We start from the raw sequence: 20,993 nt of genomic DNA, 5'->3' as shown, positions 1-20,993 counted from the left end.
TATAATCTTCGTTGAGACTGCAGACATAGCGCTCATCGCCCTACTGAGTTTAGCTGCAAGATATGTTGATGGTGATGGCAAATTACATGAAAGATTTTTGGATTTCATTGACATCCATAAAGTCAATGATAGTAGTGGAAACATTGATAATGAACCTCAAGAGAGTCAGGATGAAGAGCTTAGCGTTACTGGTGAAGTAATAGGTACTACGATTGTAAGGAGAATGGAAAGCCTTTCCCTGTCACTGAGAAACTCACTTGGTACTACTGAAGAAGTAGTATTGTTCTTCACAGCATCTAGCAAGTGGTTCGCAACACTGAAGAGTCACCTACAACACTCACTGCAGTCACATAGCCAAACGAGATGGGCTGAGCGACATGATGCTGTTATTCAATTTGCAGCTGATCTCGGAACAGTTTGCAAAATAGAGTGTTGGAGGGATAGAACAACGGCTGCCAAAGCCCATGTTCTCCTTCGAGCTCTCTCTAATTACGATTTTATTATCACTCTGTTTACACTAATTGACATTATGAGCATATCACACCAAGTCAGTAACATCTTACAAGACCCTAGCTTCGACGTCGTGATTGCAAAAGCAAAATCAGATTTGACGTTCAAGGTGTATAATGGCATGAGAGCTAATGCTGACAGACACTCTGCTCATATTGTTGACGAGGTGAAGGCAGTTATGGGAGAGTTAGACATGGAGATGAGTGTTCCTCGTCTTACAGGCAGACAATGACACAGGAAAAATTGTGATCATAATGATGGTGCTATGACATATGACATATTGGAAAAGAACTGCCTTTTCCTCCCCCCCCCCTCCTCCCCCAACACTGGACCATGTTACGACCAACATGAGAGAACATTTTGCTGAAGAAAATTTTAACATTTAAAATTCAACATACTTTTGCCCTCCCTATTACTGAAACATGATGGTAATGACCTGGCACATAAACTGAGTCAATGCTTAACTGAACTACCGTTCTTTGAAGAATAATCACTCTTTGTGATTAAAAAGAGACTAATGGGAGAGATTCTTCAATACAAACAAACGAGCATAAACGCCCTTCATGATCATGATTCTGTCATGCAAGCATTGTCTGTTTGTCCTAGATCAGACTATTCTACTTCGCACATGCTGCACAAAATATTTGCTTGTCTACCTGCATCTATTGCTACATGGCTGAGGTCAACAATGAAGGATCGACTTAATGGCTTAGCTCTGTTGAACACTCATGCTGACATTGATTGTCCTACTGAAGATGTAATTAAAAACTTGCCAGGAAGAATAGACTCATAGAATTCATCATTTAAGGAAGAGAACCACAATAGCACCACATATACCTTGTGGCTGATGCAAGACAGACCACTATAGGCATTAACAGGAGTCCCTTGTTATGCTGGCTCTATTGTCTGGCCCTAATTCTTGAAATGCTTCAGAAGAAAAACCATTTTTTACATCATAAGATGGCATTGTCTTGTATATGTGTAAAATACGTTTAAATAAAACTTTCTTAAACTTTGCATGTGACTTGCTTATTTTTTGTTACAGTAAAAGCAGAGGTAGCTCAACCTCCTTGAGGTTTTATTTCTGTATCCACCACTGAGCTGGACACAATGAGACTGTCGCCAAAGCCAACCAGTGCCTCATGACAACCGTCACTGTACTGTGCGTCTTTACTGTATGTAAGACCTCAGTTAAAACACTGCATACCAAGCTTATAAAACTTGTCTGTCGGAACATGGCCTTAAGTTGAACTGTCACCTGCTACTTGCATACCAATGTACAGAGCTGCTACTTTCATACCAATAAATTGTTACCATATGCACACCATGTTCTGCTCTCTTGTTAGTCAGATAAGGATTGTATTTTCTCAATTACTTAATGATCACGAAAGAAAGAACTCAACAGAATTCCTCTCACACTCTATTTTTGCTACTGGCCTGGTGGACGCCCTCACGACTGCCTGCCATCCAAAGGGTCAGAAAGTTAGTTTAGGATGTCAAAGCGGCTGGTCTAATAGCACCACATATACCTTGTGGCTGATGCAAGACAGACCACTATAGGCATTAACAGGAGTCCCTTGTTATGCTGGCTCTATTGTCTGGCCCTAATTCTTGAAATGCTTCAGAAGAAAAACCATTCACCGCATTTAACTTCAACCCCATTACCTGTGACCATGGCTATGTAATTGTTGTCCTGACGTTAAATCAGCAGCCATAGTATATGATTACCACTTCAAAGATGACTTTTCTTCTAGTGTACATTTTCACAAACTGTAGCCATGTGTTACTACAAGCCGTTTAGATATGATGACTTCAAATTCTGATTTACACTTTTTAGTCTGGTCAGATCACACCTTCCTAGAACACATCTTCCTTACACTTGAAGAACACCTTGTGAAATAAATCAAACTCTGGCCTGATACAAGTAAAGCATTATTACAGGTCCACATATCTGCAGACATATTTAGGTACTCAACATGCAAGACACATCGATGCTTCCTTGTGTCCCTCCCTTGCTGCGCAGTGCAGCTAAATTAGAACACTTTCATACAGATTACATTGATGCATGAAGCCATGTAACAGTCACAGATGCTGACTGCCACTTAGCAAGCATCTGGTACTGCTGCACTGTACCTTACTCATCCGAGTCAGTGAAAACCTGCTTATGTCTCACCTGAAGGCATGCTGCCAACTGTGGCCTTGTGTAATGATAACACACATAACTTTACAATGGATTTCTCAGTCTTTAGTCACATGTATGCTTGGGTACAAGATGAGTTGCAATTACACCTTTTGCACATTCACTACCCTAATGATCAATGCACACTACTGCAGAAACCTACTGATTGTCTACGGATCACCTCTGTTTAGCTGCCTTTTGAATGAGATAACCACTAATGAATTGTATTAAAAGAATTTAGTGCACTGTGCGACTACTGCACCCAATTCTTAGGGGGGGGGGGGGAGTGGGGGTGTATTACATAAAAAATGTTATCTAGGCAAGTAAGCCAGTCAACCACGACCACTGCTGTTCACTGAGACCTATGAGTCAACACTATGAGAGCCAGTATCTCATTAGAGATAAATCAGAGGGAACCAACCCAATTGCCATGTCACTGAATTGTACTATAATGTCATCTTACACCTATTTACACCCAGAGATCAAACAACATGTATTAGGAACAGAAAAGTAACAAATTTAACAGAAGTTAACCTATATTCAATATTATCCAAGAACTACAGCACTGAGATCCAGCCGCCCACTCACTTTAAAGCAGCAATACAGAATAACTGTGTCAGACTGAGATAAAAAAAAATGAAGTGTTTACTATGGTTAGTTGGCTTATCAAATCACTTTGCAATGGAAGTTTTTTTATTCTGTGTCTACGCTACATTTATCCTACTATTTTGATAGTATTTTGTACTGCAATTATCACATTTTATGTCCGTTATTTCCTGTTATATTGCTAACCAAATGTGACAAGTGTAATGGTGTGTAAGGTCATGACAGTCCCTCCCTTGAAGCTAGTTCAAGTTAGATATAAGTGTGATATACAGGTAGAAGTGTACCATTTTCAAATATGTTTAATCTGAAATATTGTGGCATTACATTTAGAAGTAGAGTAGCATCAGAAGCTATGTCAGTGAACAGACTACCAGAGGTTTCCCCCTTCTCGTAGAGAATTCAGCAATGGTGTTGAACAGTTCACTTGATGTTAATTTTCTTCTGGATACAACACCACCACATGTAATAATTTTAATAGGCCTGGAAATCTTAATCAGACATGTCCCAGAGCCTCTATGTTGTGTAGACTCTAGTGAACTGCATCAGTGTTATTTCTTGACTGTGGTTCCATTTAACCATGTCAGTCAGACACTTTTAACCACTACTGAGCTACTGAGAGCATAAACATTCACTCTGTCCCAGCAAAGCCTGGCAAGGGTTGTTACCTGTATTGTGAACCTAAGCTCTATCAGTGAATGAATCTTTAATATTATTTAACAAATCTTGTGTGGGAATGGAGTAAAGATGTTATTTTACTGCCAGTCAATCTGTTATGAGGATTCCAGCATATAACAACTAACCTTAGCCCTTCTGACCTGGCAACCTGCTAGCTAACCTGCATAAAGAGGTTTGTTCTTCCTCGCAGTAAATGAGGAGGAATAGGGAAGACTTTTCAATGACATAGCTTCTTATGCTATTGAAGAGGCTTGTTCTCAGTGGCCCATTTTGCTGGTGAGATCTCGGTGGGCAGCTGCCATCACATGTTGTTCCAGTTCTTTGTTATACCCTTCCCTGTGACCCTTACTCTATTGCCATGTTGTTTATTATCCGTTTTTACAGTTCAGTCGAGGAGAGACTAGTCTAGGCTAGTCAGGGCTATGTCACTTCGGTGGTACCAGTTCTACCTCACTTTCTTACCCTGTGTTGAGGTCCCCCCCCTCCGATACCAATGTCCACTTTATATTCACAGAGGATTAACTGTTGGGTACGAACTGCATCTTAAGCTGCTAGCTAAGCAAGAAGTCAATGGTACTTTCTAGGGTGTCAGTTCTTCAGAATATCAATGGTCAATCAGTAAATTTTTGAACGACATCCCTCACCACCATTCTTAAAGCCATGCAATATGTACCTTATGAGTTTATGTCATGTGGCCAAGTTTATAACAAGGTCTAAATATTTCTGTTCAGGGTTAACTTAACTCTCTCAGTTAATTAAAAGACTACAACAGAAAATGTTTCCACTGTTATCATTCAAGGCATCTTGCAATTAAAGATGTTTTAGCTTGCATTCTCTGTATAATAAGCACTTGAGCCAGCAAGCCACAAAGTTACTTCAAACTCACAGGTGCATGAAAGTTTATGTTTCTGCCTTACGTATAGTTTCTCACAGTAATTTCAGTACATGTGCCATCATTTCTATTTGCCTATTTATTTATTTTTGGGATTAATATTGTTATACTCTGCAACAAATTCTTTTATCTGACTTAATTGGTGCAAAGTACTCTATTCTTGTCTATGATTTCGTTACAAGACCAGATGCCTTTCAGAATCAACAGTAACTAGTTCACCTAAATTATCTTACACATTATTTCTTTGTTGTGAAAGCTTGTTGCCGGTTCATTGTATAGCGAGCTATCCAGCATGATGGGCAACCACTGGTTTGCCAAGGACTTTACACATACAGACAGCTAATCGCTACTATTTTCTCAGCGTAGCTCCAAATGTTCTTTATTGCCATTTCCTTACATGCATGAGTATTGTCAATTTGCACTTTCTGTTTACGAACTAATGTAGTAACTTTCTGAAACTACAATGCCTTCTAAACTAATCGCTGAACAAGCTACTCTTTGTAAACTTCGCAACATTTGGTTAAACACAAGCTTTGTAAACCTAAGTGGACATCTTGCTTAGTTGGAGGATTTCTGCATCCCTCCCTTATGTCTTCAATTTTGGTGATTTATCACTTGGGCCTGAGAACCAATTGGACCCCAGGTATCATGTTACAACTGTTGCCCCTCGTAAGTGCTAACTGTTGTGAGAATATTCAGTATGACAATGGCCTCCCATTATGCTGACTTCTTTCCTTTCATTATATAATGGATGGCGTCTAATCCATAATCATTCAGTCAAGTATTCAGGTATGAAGGTAATCTTGATTTTTAGCAAGGATCATCAAACTCACTGAAATATGCAACAAAGTGATCTTCAGTTTTATTTATGCGTAAATTATTACATGTGCTTCACCAGATCACTACACATTGGTGCTATCGATTGGGAAATCACTCTTTATCATATGGAAATAAATACACCTTCTTGTTCTCACACAGCTGCAATTGTGCGCAACCAGTGTTAGTGACCATTGGAACAGCCTTTTATACACTGTACCAAGACCAACTGTAAAAGCACTCCTCCATTATTTACATCTAAATCTACACTCTGCAAACTACCATGAAGTGCATGGGAGAAGGTATGTCCCACTGTACCCATTAATAGGGTTTCTTCCTGTTTCATTCGACTACTGAGTGCGGAAAGAATACTTCCATGTGTGCTATAATTAATCTAATTTTGTAATCACAATCCCAGTGTGAGCAATGATTTGGGGGGGGTGGGGGGTGTATATTCCTAGTCACCATTTCCATCCAGTTCTTGAAACTTTGTTAAGTAGGCTTTCTTGGGATAGTTTACCCTTATCTTCAAAAATCTGCCAGTTCTGTTTTTTCAGGATCTCTGTGACACTCTCCCACAGGTCAAATGAACCTGTCAGCATTCCTGCTGCCCTTCTCTATATATGTTGAATATCCTGTGAGTGGTCTTTTTTGACAGGTCCCTCACACTTGAGCAAATTCTAGAATGGGCCACACAAATGGTTTGTAAGCAAACTCCTTTGTAAGCTGATTGCATGTTTGTAGGGAGTTGGCCAATTCCATTTGTGACTCTCTGATATTACTGTCATAGGATACTACATTTTCTCATTTGTGAAATGCACAATTTTAGATTTCTGAACATTTAAAGCCAGTTGCCAGTCTTTGGACCAGTTTGAAATCTTATAAAGATCTGACCGGAGTAGCAAGGGTCCCAGCGCACTTCCCTGGGGCACACCCTAAGTTATTTCCACATATGACAATGACTCTCCATCCGAGATAATAAATTGCGACTTCTCTATTCATATAAAAAACAAAAAAAAAAAAAAAAAAAAAAAATCGTAAATTCTGTCACAAATTTTGATGATACTCTTTATGATCGTACTTTTGACAATAAGTGTAGATGGGGAACTGAGTCAAATACTTTTCAGAAATCAAGAATTACTGCTTTCAGATTGACTTGATCCATAGCTTTCTGTGTGTCATACTAGAAAATTTGAGTAGGGTTTCACATGATTAATGTTTTTAGAATCCATGCTGGCTGGCATGGAAGAGGTCGCTCTGTTTAAGATGTCTCATTATGTTTGAGCTCAGAATAGGTTCTAAGCTTCTGCAGTAAATCAACGTCAAAGATACTGGAGGGTAGTTTTGTGGATCACTTCTACTACCCTTCTTGTAAATGGCTGTGACTGTACTCTCTTCCAGCTACTGGGCATTATTTTTTGTTCGAGGAATCTATGGTGGATTATAGTTAGGAGAGTTGCTAATTCAGCTGCAAATTCAGAATAGAATACAATAGGCATTACATTTGCCTATCCTTTCGATAAACACTTAAATTTTCTTCAAAAATCTCACAGCTGTCATATTCAGGTTTTGACTAGATTTCTTGGTTGGTTCGGGGAGGGGGGAGGGGGGGGGGGGGGGGAACAAACAGTGATGTCATTGGTGCCATCAGATTAGGGAAGGAAGTCGGTCATGCCCTTCCAAAGGAACCGTTCCAGCACCTGCCTGAAGTAATTTAGGGAATCACGGAAAACCTAAATCTGGATGGCCGGACACGGGTTTGAACAGTGATCCTCCCGAATGTGACTCCAGACTTCTAACCACTGCGCCACTTTGCTCGGTCTTTCTGTACTTAGTACTATGCGAGCTTCACTGCTTTTCAGGAGCACTTAGAGCTTTGGCACTTTGCTGTGAGTATTTTGGCAGTTAACTATTAGGATTTTAATACTCTTGCTTGTAGGAAGTATTATTTTGGACATTACACTTAAAGTTCTGGGTCGCCTACAACTCTTGTTATCTCAAATGGACGGAGAGTCGCCTAATCTAAAAAAAAAAATCTATGTGCACCCAACACACAAACAGCTACCTGGGTAGCAGCCCCTGACGTGGTGCACACTGTGGTCATTTAGGGAGACATTACAGTTCACAACCCTGTGGTGCAAGTCCAGGACATTGCAGCCTAGCTTGACATTGCAGCCTAGCTTGTCTAGCTTGTCATAGAACCCTTGAAGTCTCCGGTTCAGTTCTTCCACTCAACTAAGAACCAGGAGGTCACGATCATCATGTGTTAAACAACTGACAACTGAGTGTCTGTATTGTGACATTTTACTACAATTCTGTTTTCATCGTGTATTATGCTTCAAATGTATCCTGGGAGCAAAACACATTGTTATTAATTTTAATTAAGTTTTAATTACCATTTGCAGAAAATTGTTGCACCATACATTTACATTTTTGAAGTTTCTACCCAGTGTATTCAATTAAGGTATCTAACATACCACACTATACTCGATATAATGCCAATTTTCTTTTTCTTGAGGATAACATACTCTTGAGTAGTACCTGCATGGAGATCCAAATGGAGAACTATTTTACCTCCAGAAGTGCTTTCAACCACTTGGAGTAGCAGCACAGCAAGACCATGTTGGCTGATGTTACAAGGCAAGATCAGTCATTCATCCAAACTGCTCTCACTGCAACCACTTACAAGCCCACTGTCCCTCTTCAGAAACCACAGTTTAGTCTGGTCTTCCCACAGATACCCTTCTGTTGTGATTGCACGTGCAGTATGGCTATCTGTGTTATTAAGGCATGCACACAGTCCCATTTGGGCAAGGTCCATGGTTTATAGAGGTGGGGATGTGATTTATGGAACACAGTATATGAATAAATGAATGAATGCACATGACTTTCATATTTAAAAACAAAGATTCCAAGACTTACCAAGCGGGAAAATGCCGGCAGACAGGCACAATGAACAAAACACACAAACACACACACAGAATTACTAGCTTTCGCAACCGACGGTTGCTTCTTCAGGAAAGAGGGAAGGAGAGGGAAAGATGAAAGGATGTGGGTTTTAAGGGAGAGGGTAAGGAGTCATTCCAATCCCGGGAGCGGAAAGACTTCCCTTAGGGGGAAAAAAGGACAGGTGTACACTCGCACACACACACACACACACACACACACACACATATCCATCTGCACAAACACAGACACAAGCAGACATATTTAAAGGCCTTTCATATTTATGATACTTGCAAACTGTACTGTATATTGTAATTTTCCCAACAATTGATAGGGAATGCACATTATCAGAGAAGAGCTATTTTTCATAAACGTACCCTGACAATGTTGTAGATTGTATTTTATTGGTCCTGTAGTCTACATAGCAGCTTATGCATAAGACATTGGGCAAGCAGGTGTGCTGTGAAAGTTTCAGTTCAAAAAGTAAACTCTAAAAGGATACCCAAAAAAATATTCGCTAATAAAATTTGACTAATGCATAGGGAGGCTTAAACTTAGCAAATCAACTGTAATTTGTGTGACTTTCTTCACAACATGTCTATTTTAATTCTGAGACCAACCCACCAACTGCAACGGCAACTGACTCCTCCTGATGAGCACCATCCTATTAGGATTCACCATTGTAAGGGATTCTAGAGATAGCAAATAAAGTGCAGAGTGAAATAGGAAATAGGCCTCAAGAGATAATCACGCAGTCAATATCGTTAGACGAACATCAGCAATCTGTTTCTAAGACTTCTTTAGGCTAAATGTTAAGACTGGTGATAATCTGAGTTTATGGGGAGATGCTAAGCTATTGAAGTGCAGCTACAAACGAAGTTCATTATCTACACATTCAATATTGAAAGGAGATGTATCTGAAAATGTTAAGCAAAAGAGATGGAGAAGGGAGGAGTTGCCACTTACATTAGAAAGGGTTACAATTATAAAAACACTGACATTCTTAAATACTGTAGTGATCAGCATTTTGAACGCTGCGCCACACAAGTAAAAAAAAAAGGACAATAATTATAATCACAATATACAGGGCTCCAACTGATAATTTCCAGCTATTCATTAAACAGCTTGATGTAGTATTAAATTTCTTAACTTCTAAAAATCATGAACTCATACTAATTGGAGATTTTAATTTAAATTTTCTGGAGGATAGTCACTCAAGATCAATACTAGTGTCTCTTACCACTTCTTATAATCTCATTCCCTTAGTACAGTTTCCAGCCAGGGTTATGGGTACCAGCAGCACTGCTACTGATAACATTTTCATAGATACTACCACACTAGGAAATCATAGTATAAATCCAATATTTAATGGTCTTTCAGATCATGATGCCCAGTTGCTTACATTAATATAGTGGGATCTGATTCAACTAATAAAAGGAAGTGGGAAACTATAAGAATATTAAATGAAACAGGAATTGAAGGTATAAAAAACTGTTTGAGGAATACAGACTGGAAAGATTTGTACAATTCACCCAGGGTAAATAAAAAATATAACTGTTTCTCTAATGTGGTCGTAGGTCACATTGAATACTACTGCCCTAAGAAAGTGATCAAGGCAAATAGATTGTTTCAAAACCTTGGATTACAAATGGAATAAAAGTATCTTGCAAAACAAAAAGAAGACTATACTTAATGTCAAGGGAAAACGATGACTACAGGGCTAAATCACATTACAAATTATATTGTAAAATTCTAAACAATGTAAACAGAACCTGAAAACGTATTTATTTTCAAGTAAAAATAAATTCATCTAATAACAAGATAAAAAAAAAACTATATGGACTATAGTAAAAAGTGAAACAGAAAAAACTAATCAGGCAAATGAGGAAATTATGTTAAATGTAAATAATGAGTTGTACATAAAATAGAAAGAAACTTCCACATGGGAAAAATATATTAAAAACAAAGATTCCAAGACTAACCAAACGGGAAAGTGCCGGTAGATAGGCACAATAAATAAAACACACAAACACACACACAGAATTTCTAGCTTTCGCAACCGACGGTTGCTTCTTCAGGAAAGAGGGAAGGAGAGGGAAAGATGAAAGGATGTGGGTTTTAAGGGAGAGGGTAAGGAGTCATTCCAATCCCAGGAGCGGAAAGACTTCCCTTAGGGGGAAAAAAGGACAGGTGTACACTCGCACACACACACATATCCATCCGCACATACACAGACACAAGCAGACATTTGTAAAGGCAAAGAGTTCGGGCAGAGATGTCAGTCGAGGCGGAAGTACAGAGGCAAAGAAGTTGTTGAAAGACAGGTGAGGTATGAGCGGCGGCAACTTTAAATTAGCGGAGGTTGAGGCCTGGCGGATATCAAGAAGAGAGGATATACTGAAGGGCGAGTTCCCATCTCCGGAGTTCGGATAGGCTGGTGCTGGTGGGAAGTATCCAGATAACCCGGATGGTGTAACACTGTGGCAAGATGTACTGGCCATGCACCAAGGCATGTTTAGCCACAGGGTGATCCTCATTACCAACAAACACTGTCTGCCTGTGTCCATTCATGCGAATGGGCAGTTTGTTGCTGCTCATTCTGTGTTTTATTTATTGTGCCTATCTACCGGCGCTTTCCCGCTTGGTAAATAATGAGTTGATTAGAGATACCTCCAAAATTGCACACACTTTGAGCAACTTTTTCCTTTCAGTAGCAGACAACTTAGGTTTGCATAGTTCCTCAGAAGGCAGCTTAAAATATTGTAAAAATGCATTTCTGCAGAAGTTTGACAAAATTCAACTATATCCTACCCCACCGAAAGAGATTTTTAATATTATCACCTCTCTTAAAAACAAATGTTCTAGTGGTTATGATGAAATCAGTACTACTATAATTAAATGTTGCTCCTCAGAACTTTGTGACATACTGAGTTAGTTATGTAATGAATCCCTCCACAGTGGTACTTTTCCAGATAGGCTTAAATATGCTATTGTCAAACCATTACACAAAAAAGGAGACAAATGCATCATTAGTGGAAAACTTCCACCCCATTTCATTATTGGCAATATTTTCATAAGTGTTTGAAAGTGTTATGTACCATACACTTTATAAACACTTAGTAGAGAAAAATATTCTCACGCACAATCAGGTTGGATTTTGGAAAGGATTGTCAACTGATCAAGCTATATTCACTTTTACAGATGATATATTAGAACTGATAAATCAAACGTTATTACCATTTGGAATATTCTGTGATCTGGCTAAAACTTTTAATTGTGTTAAGCATGATATCCTTATACAAAAGTTAAAATATTATGGGATAACAGGAGTAGCAGGCTCATGGTTCTCATCCTATCTTTTTAATAGAAAACAGTGGATGTCTGTATCAGGCTTACCACATAACAATAGTCATTCCAAATATGAAACCATCAGACAAGGGGTGCCCCAGGGCTCTATTTTTAGGTCCCTTGTTGTTCCTATTATATATAATAGATCTTCCATAAGCAGTGTCACAAAATGCAAATTTTGTCAGACAGGGGAAAGCAAATTACTATTGTGGGGACTTCAATGTTGATTTACTGAAAGAGTGTAATAGGAAGAATGACCTGGAAGTCTTGCTCGGTTCTTTCAATTTAACATCTGTCATTAGTTTTCCTACTCGGGTAGTAAAGGACAGCAGCACATTGATAGATAACACTTTTATAGACCAAGATAGGTTTAAAAACATTAATTCTCTTCCTGTTGAGAATGGCTTTTCTGATCATGATGCTCAGCTAGTTACAATATATGACACAGCTCCATTCAGTAATTCAAAACTACCCTCCAAAGTTGTGCGTCCAATTAATGACTCAACAATTAGAAATTTCAGAGAAAATCTTCAGCAGTCAAACTGGAATGAGGCATGCAAGGAACCCGATGCTAATTTAAAATATAACCTATTTCATGATACACTTGTAAGAGAATTTGAAAACTGTTTCCCCAAGAAAGTAGTTAAATTAATTATAAGAAACCTTGCAAAAAACCTTGGTTTACTAAAGGAATGAAAATATCTTGTAACCACAAAAGGGAACTGTATCTAACAACAAGAAAGAGTAATGACCCAGAAACAGCCAAATATTATAAAAACTACTGTGCTACATTAAGAAAGGTTATTAAAAAGTCCAGAAGCATGTGCATCATGTCTGAGATTAATACCTCTGATAACAAACTCAAAACAATTTGGAATATTATTACAAGGGAAACAGGGCAACCAAGAGTACAGGATGACGGCATCACCATCAAAGCGAATGGAAACTTGATAAACAACAAGCCGGAAGTCGAAAACATTTTGAATAATCATTTTTTAAATGTTTTAGAGAAAATGGGATCTAAATGTTCATTAGAAGAAGCAAGGCAGTTAATGGAACAGGCCTTACCCGCACCATTTGATACAACTGAAATTCCACCCACCTCTCCTTCTGAAATTAGGAAGACAATAAACTCTCTCAAGAATAAAAGCTCACATGGAATTGATGGCATTTCCAGCAGGATAATGAAAGCTTGTTCCCAAGAAATAAGTGGGATTCTTAGCCACATATGTAATAGCTCTCTGAAGCAGGGTATTTTCCCAGATAGACTGAAGTATGCCATTGTTCAACCACTGCATAATTCATCCATAATGTTTTTAGCTTCACACCTTTGTAAAAATAAAGTTTTAACAAAATGTCAGTTTGGTTTCCAGAAGGGTTTTTCAATGGAAAATGCTATATATATTTTCACTAATGAAATATTAAATGGTCTGAGTAACCGGAAGTCACCCGTTGCAATTTTTTGTGATCTATCAAAGGCTTTTGATTGTGTAAATCCTGGAATACTTCTAGATAAGCTCAAGTACTGTGGTATGAATGGGACAATGCTCAAATGGTTTAAATCATACCTAACTGGAAGAGTGCAGAAAGTTGAAATAAACAGTTCACATAACATTAAAAACACTGGTGATTTCTCACAATCAGGAATGGGGTGCAGCAAGGTTCAGTCTTGGGTCCTCTGCTGTTCTTAATATATATTAATGACTTGCCATTCTATATTCACGAAGATGCAAAGCTGGTACTTTTTGCCGATGATACAAGTATAGTTATCACACCCAACAGACAAGAATTAACTGGTGAAATTGTAAACAATGTTTTTCAGAAAATCATTAAGTGGTTCTCTGCAAATGGGCACTCATTAAACTTTGACAAAACACAGTATATACAGTTCCACACAGTAAATGGAATGACACCATTAATAAATATAGACTTCGATCAGAAATCGGTAACTAACGTAGAATATTCAAAATTTCTAGGTGTATGCATTGATGAGGGGTTGAACTGGGGGGTAAAAAAAAAAAAAAAAAAAAAAAAAAAAAAAAAAAAAAAAAAAAAAAAAAAAACTGAGGATCTGCTGAAACATTTGAGTTCAGCTACTTATGCTATTAAGGTCATTGCAAATTTTGGCGATATAAATCTGAGTAAATTAGCTTACCATGCCTATTTTCATTCTCTTCTTTCGTATGGCATCATATTCTGGGGTAACTCATCATTGAGTAAAATAAGTGTTCATCGCAAAAAAGCGTGTAATCAGAATAATTGCTGGAGCTCATCCAAGATCATCTTGCAGACACTTATTTAAAGAGCTAGAGATCTTCACTGTAGCCTCACAATATATATATTCACTTATGAAATATGTTATTAAATTATGCTGCCACAAAAGTCCTTGGTCACTTACCTAAGAGCATCAAAAGTCTGACAGATAGCCATATAGCATTTAAAAGGAAATTAAAAGAATTTCTCAATGGCAACTCCTTCTACTCATTAGATGAATTTTTGGATATAGTAAATGGGCAATTTTCCAACCCCCACAAAAAAGAAAAAAAAATTAAGAATATTGAGTGTCATGTAATATTTTGTGTAATGTAATATCTTGTATAGACATCTTTTATCTGCACTAGGAAAAAAATAAAATAAAATAAAATAAATAAAAAAAACTTTGACTCTTACACATCCCAGAGACTCCTCTCCAAGGAATCCATGGAAAATGATAAATGTAATGTAATAGGAGGGTCAACAAACAGTGATGTGATATAGTGGATAATGAAAGTGCAGGGCATGTCATGAATATCAATATATGACCCTGAACTTTTAGAATCAAACATACAAATACCAAGAGTACACACAGCTGTTGATATTCACCTTCCAAAAATGTTTAAAAATCAAAATAATGAGGTACTAAGTGCCTCTACATCGGGCATGAGATATGTTAACTAGTTATAGGCAAAAATATAAGTGCCTCGGGATGTAACATTTCTGTAAAGAAATGAAACTTCTAAAATGAAGCCTGAGAACCAGATCCATTACATAACATGTGCCATGTCCCTTCACTTTCAAATGAAGCCTGAGAACCAGATCCATTACATTACATGTGCCATGTCCCTTCACTATGTCTTTAGACTGTCATATTCACTAACTGTTAAAGTTTCTTCACACAGTTTGCAGTTCTAGTGTTACGTGGAAATTACACAGCAGCAAATCTTGCAAATGCCCCTTTATGGATTTTGGTATTATGTTTACTTTTACTTTAGTATTATACTCACTTTCCAGTACACTTACTTGTTAACTGTACTTGTCACTCATTACAAAATGTCAGCTTTAGTTGAACTGTGATTTACACAATCACACTAATGCAAGACATACAATTAATTTTCACATAAACTTTGCCCCTTTTGTCTATATTTCATGGTGTAATTACCTAGTCTCCAACAAGCTACCACTCGGGCAAAGTTGGAAAGCCTTACCAATTCAACAGGAAATTAAAAACACATCTTATTAACAATTCCTTCTGTACTTAAGGATCCACATTTAAGAACTGAAAATTCCTGTTAGTGGCATGGCAAGCAGAAATATTATTTGCAAGCTGCACGGCAAGCAGTAGTGTATGGTAAACAGATTTCTCTTATCGCAATTTAGGGTAAGTATTTTCTTTGAAAAATACAGAAGTATGTGTGGAAATATTAAGCTAAACAGTAGCTATATAATACAACTGAGGTACCAACAGCTTTTTTGTTTTTCAGTGTAGTGTCTTAGTTGCTAATTGACAAAGTCACATTTAACTCGAATCACCAAACAGTATTGTGTACCATAATGTTTCAATGAATTGCTTTGAGATCTTAATGAATGAAATCTACAGAATATGATGAATGAACTGCATTTGCCATTTATAGTAAAGAACAGTATGGTGTGGTCTGTTCATTGACAACTGCTAACACTGCACAGTGTTTTTCCACGACGAAACTTATTTTACCAGACTGCTAAATATGTTAGTATGTTGGTCTATTTGTTTCTGGAAACAACTGTTATGTGCAGAGAGCACTACTTTAATCTTGCTAAATATGTTAAGATGTTGATCTATCTGTTTCTGGAAACAGCTGTTACATGCAGAGAGCAGTAGTTTAATCTTATCTGTCTGAGAGGCCCAATAAAAGGTCTCTTTCAGCTCATTTTTCTTTCCAAGAATGTAACCCAAACATTTTGAACATCTGCCCAATTCACTGATTCATGCTCAGTTCCTAAGTTCAGTGTGGCATTATTTTATTTCTACAGAATTCTCATTCATTCCCTCTTTTTACATCCTTATCACATACAGAATCAAAATACTAGTACTGCTTACTGGTATGACAGATATCACAGAATAACAAGCTGCTTTTTTTCATAGAGTTGTCTACAACATGCATCATCTTCAAACTTACTTTCAAAGGTGGCCCATCAAAACAATACCAGTAACTAAAGAGTGTAGATAATACATCAACACAGTTCTATCTGCACAGCATATCATTACAAATTTTAGCATTAAGTACACACTCAACAGTAGAGTTTAATACATGTGGTTCTATTGTAAAATAAAAGAAGTTATTTTCTGCATATTTCCTATTATATTTGCAGAAATGACTGGTTCTTTACACAGACTGTTCTAAAAAGTGCAGCTAAAACAGTAGTTTCTCTTTCTTTCTTCTATTCTGTAATCTGAACTTGACACAATTAATCATGCAGTCCCGGTAGGGAATACTAGTATTAATGGCCTTGCAGTAGATTGGATAACTTCATATGTCAGTAAGAGGAGGCAATAAGTGACCAATGAAAACTTATACAATTCAGAAGTAAGAAGCATTAAGTATGGTGTACTTCAACGATCTGTAATGGGACTCATCCTGTTCAATTTATTTGAAAATAGTGTAAAAAATATAAAAATGAAAATAAGGTAGTGTATGCAGATGACATGAACCTGCTAAATGTGGCCAACAATTTTGAGGCACTTTAGCAAAACATTTTCAAATCTGTCAATACAACACAATGAGTCATGGAAAATGAGCTAATTAAGACCAAACTGAAAAGAAAAAACACTATGCATATGGTTTTCAGTAATAAACAAAAAGAGAAACGCATCAACATTTTTGTGTATGAAAAAGGACTGTGGTTAAAAGCTCAATGATATCTGTAATGAAACAATTGGCACAGTATACACATAAAGACCGCTTAAGCAGTCTCTAACATGAACTTTTTGAGTCATATATGCTATATGGAACCACCATACAGGGGAATTCTACCATCAAAGTAATGAAAAGAGTATTCATACTACAAAAAAAAGACATCTTAATTACACTTGGAAAGGAAGCAAAAAAATCTTGTGAAAATCATTTCAAAGTCCTCAATATTTTGTGTATCCATATATATATATATATATATATATATGCCATTGAGACTGCATTACAAGATCCCACAAAACTGAGAAAAAATAACTTTCCATCTCCATAACACCCGGGGTAGAAGATAACTGTGTCATCTTTCACACACACTACAGATTTTTGAAAAAGGGATTCAATACTCTGGCATCAAGACAATACAAGCATTGCCAAGAGAATTGCAAAACCTCAAACCTGAGAAGAATTTCACTGCAACCTTTTAATAAATAAATAAATAAATAATAAAAAAAGAGAAGAATAAGAAGGAGAAGAATTTTAAAGTGTGGCCAATTACATGATCAGACAGTGAGAAAAAGTTCACACTGTGAATAACAAATATTTTTTACCACGTTAAGAGCAACTAGCATTAGAAAGTAAACTAGAACCACTCATGTACAAACAAAGATAATATTATGTAACAAAACTGTAGTCTTTAAATCTTGGTACTGTACATCATCATGTAATGGCCACCACTACGTATTGCAAATCATTGTGCACTATGTATACACTATGCTGAGTATTATTTACTGTGCAAGCTGTTACATGTATATAATGGCTACAATGTGAGCACAATGATGTGTCCTACATTACAGGTGCATATCTGTACAAACACTACCTGTGCAAACCAATTTCCTTATTTTATTTTACAGAAACTCATGTGAAAATCATATGAAATGAACAAGATATGGCACAGAAAATGTAGGACTTTGATTCTTGTTCCGACAGTGTGCCACATGAACCACTGCAGCAAAAAATTACAACATTTATGGCCATATGACACACACACAATTTGCCTTTCATAAGTGATTATCAACAGAGAGAGCTATATTTAGTCTAACAGATGAAACTCTAGGTGAGTTATATCTCACAAAGTATCCAATAGACAGCTTCTGTGACCCTGCTAAAAATTTCAATTGTGCGGATTGGTAAAAAGGCTTCCACACTACAGCATCAAAGACAAACCTTTGACATGGCTGGAGTCTTATCTACACAAAAGGAAGCAGTGAGTTACCTTTATGGAGGGAAGTGTAACAGTAAACACAGACTGGGGAAATGTAAAATAGAGAGTCAATCCCTCTGTCAATCTTAATGATCTACTAGTTACAATTAATGATGAGCAAATATAGTTATGTTTGTAAATGATATGAGTATTCTGATCAAAGGTCCCAACTCTGCAATGCGGGTATAGCCCTGACAGTCATCAACCAAGTAAACAAATGCGAATAGCCTAACCCAAATTTTTCGAAAGTAACATTATACAGTTTCAGACAGTAAATAAAAAAACTCCAGGTTCCTGAAATGGAGGTCAACATGCAAAAAAATTATGAAACCACACATATAAAACTCACTGGCATCCAGACAAAAGATCAGTTGTATTTTGCATATTTCCATTCTATACTTTTCTATGGTATTATCTTTTGGGGAAATGTACTGGAGTCTTCAAACTACAAAAACAAACAGTGAGGTTAATATGTGGGTTCTCTAACAGAACATCCTGCAGAAGTCTCTTTAAGACTCAGGAGATTTACTGTTACAGATCAATACATATATTCACTTTAGCCAGCAACAAGGAATTATTCCAAAAAAACTGTGGCATTCACAAGCATAAGACAAGACAGGGGAAAAATTTCCCCCAAGACTCTGAAACTATCACAAAAATCCATAGATGAGTGAGTGAGTCAGAAATAAAAGTATACAACAAGCAACATACGGGTATTCCAAAGGAAACTAAAAACATTCCTCAGAGAAAAAAACTTTCCATAAAATGAATGAATTCCTAGAGTAATAAGGCAGTCTTTTGACTGAATAGAGGGAAAACCATTCAGATTAAATAAATAAATAAAAATAAAAAAACACTCTTAAAAGAAAGTCCTCACTTATGTCATGCAGACAAACTCGTGTGTTCGTAACACAAATTATAATGATAAAATGTAAATTTGTTGATACCATAGTTTAAAATGTGTACTGTCATTTATTCTACACAGACAGGTATTCACTTGAACTTATTTATGTGACAAAGATAACAACTTTGTATTTTAATTTAAATATAAATTTTTTATCGTTGTGAGATAAAAATGTGTACTTCCATTCCGTCTGCTATTTTAAGCATTCACTTGATCTTATGCCAGTAAAATGCTGGTTGTAATATTGTCCGCAACCAATCTTTCATAGAAATTAAGTATTTGTATGATGTATATAAACTGTTCGCATAATTTTGTATTATTTCACTTTACTTGTCATATATTACTAGTTCACCCTTTGTACAATATGTAGGCTAATCGACAGGACCAACTAAAAAATCAAATCAAATAATATTGTCCTATTTGTTGTAAGTGAACCTTCATTCGCTTATGTCGGAATGATTTATACCATAATGATAAAATAGTATTGTACAGTTGATCTGAATTAGTGACGACTAAGAACTGCACATAACTTCACGTAGGATTTCCTTCTTACAGGAGGTTTCCGAAATACTTTGGTGATACCGTATTATTGCTTTTTTAATCGTTGAGCAGAACGCTACATCCGATACCTGTAACAAAATACAGCGCGACCTTTGCAAGATTGGAGTACTCTTTACTTCCATTAATGATTAAAAGTGACGAATCGGTCAATCATGGATTGGGTAGTGCCTTCACGACAGAACCATCCTCGGAGATGACCTTCGTTTCTGTCACTTCGCTGTGACACTAAATCAACATGCAGCTTTCATCACAAAATCAGCATATTACGTCACAGTTGATAGCAGGAACGCACTTTTGCTTTTACTTCGATGCAGAGAATATGTGTATTTTAGCACAAAGCACTAGTTCGAGTTCACGAATGTCTTCATTGCAAACCGTAATTACTGCAAAGAAAGAATTTCGTCTACGGGTACTTGTAACTTTCTTGTGACTAGCCGTCTACGGTTCGCAGCATCAGTACTTACTGTCGTGTACGAATAAGACCACTGAGTTCGTCGTCTTCCTGGGGGAGTGATTGACTATCCGCCTGCATATTGTAGTATTGTTATTTTTACTGACCTCAAATTATTACAGACTTATTTCGTTGAAAACACTGCACACGGCACGTTTACGGGCTCAATGAGGAATCCTGACTTGCGCAAAACACTTCTACCTCACAATCGCCAGGGGAAGTCCCCTCGTACCTCTACCATCTGTTGAACACAAAGAGTTTGCTGTTTCCTGTTTCAGTCAGAATATATTTACAAGTTACCCACTCAAATCGTAGTCTAGAAGTCCCTAAATCTCACATTATGCCACATACCCAGCACGTTGCAATACGTGACATTTGTGTTGCCCTTCACTGTCCATGTTCACACAAGAGTTGAAACATTGTAGCAGCTGTTCAAGTACAGTATGTATTTAGTATCGAACTGCTTTTTGGTGTGATTTTCAGACTAAAATTCATATTGTCTAGAGCAAATGAATGCTGTTTGCCAACCATATAAAACCTATTTATGGTTACGATTTCGGCTGCGCACTGCACTTACATATACTTTAATAGTCTGCAAACAACTAGTTGTGAACGAGGATAAAATGAGAATGATGACTGTTTTTCCCTGTACGAGTTGTCAGTCAATTACTGTTTAAAATTATCATCTTACGATATTAGT

General features: G+C 37.1%; 1 protein-coding gene across 3 annotated transcripts in view; it reads right to left on the bottom strand.

Moving 5' to 3' along the window:
* The window catches only part of LOC126335443 (uncharacterized), a 159,129-nt gene extending 138,412 nt beyond the window's left edge, over positions 1-20,717 (bottom strand). The window contains exon 1 of one of the 3 annotated variants that reach the window (XR_007564870.1): positions 20,401-20,486. Coding sequence is in view for 2 of the 3 variants with exons in the window: in XM_049998730.1 (XP_049854687.1) it covers positions 20,307-20,374 (68 nt within the window). In the remaining variant the exon portion in view is untranslated. Of the gene's footprint in view, positions 1-20,306; positions 20,488-20,644 lie in introns of those variants that run through there. The other 2 variants (XM_049998732.1, XM_049998730.1) reach the window with 2 other exon arrangements.
* Between the last annotated feature and the right edge of the window lie 276 nt (positions 20,718-20,993).

Source organism: Schistocerca gregaria, chromosome 2 (assembly GCF_023897955.1).
Source record: "Schistocerca gregaria isolate iqSchGreg1 chromosome 2, iqSchGreg1.2, whole genome shotgun sequence".
Classification (NCBI taxonomy): Eukaryota; Metazoa; Arthropoda; class Insecta; order Orthoptera; family Acrididae; genus Schistocerca; species Schistocerca gregaria.
This window is presented reverse-complemented; position numbering and strand designations above follow the sequence as displayed.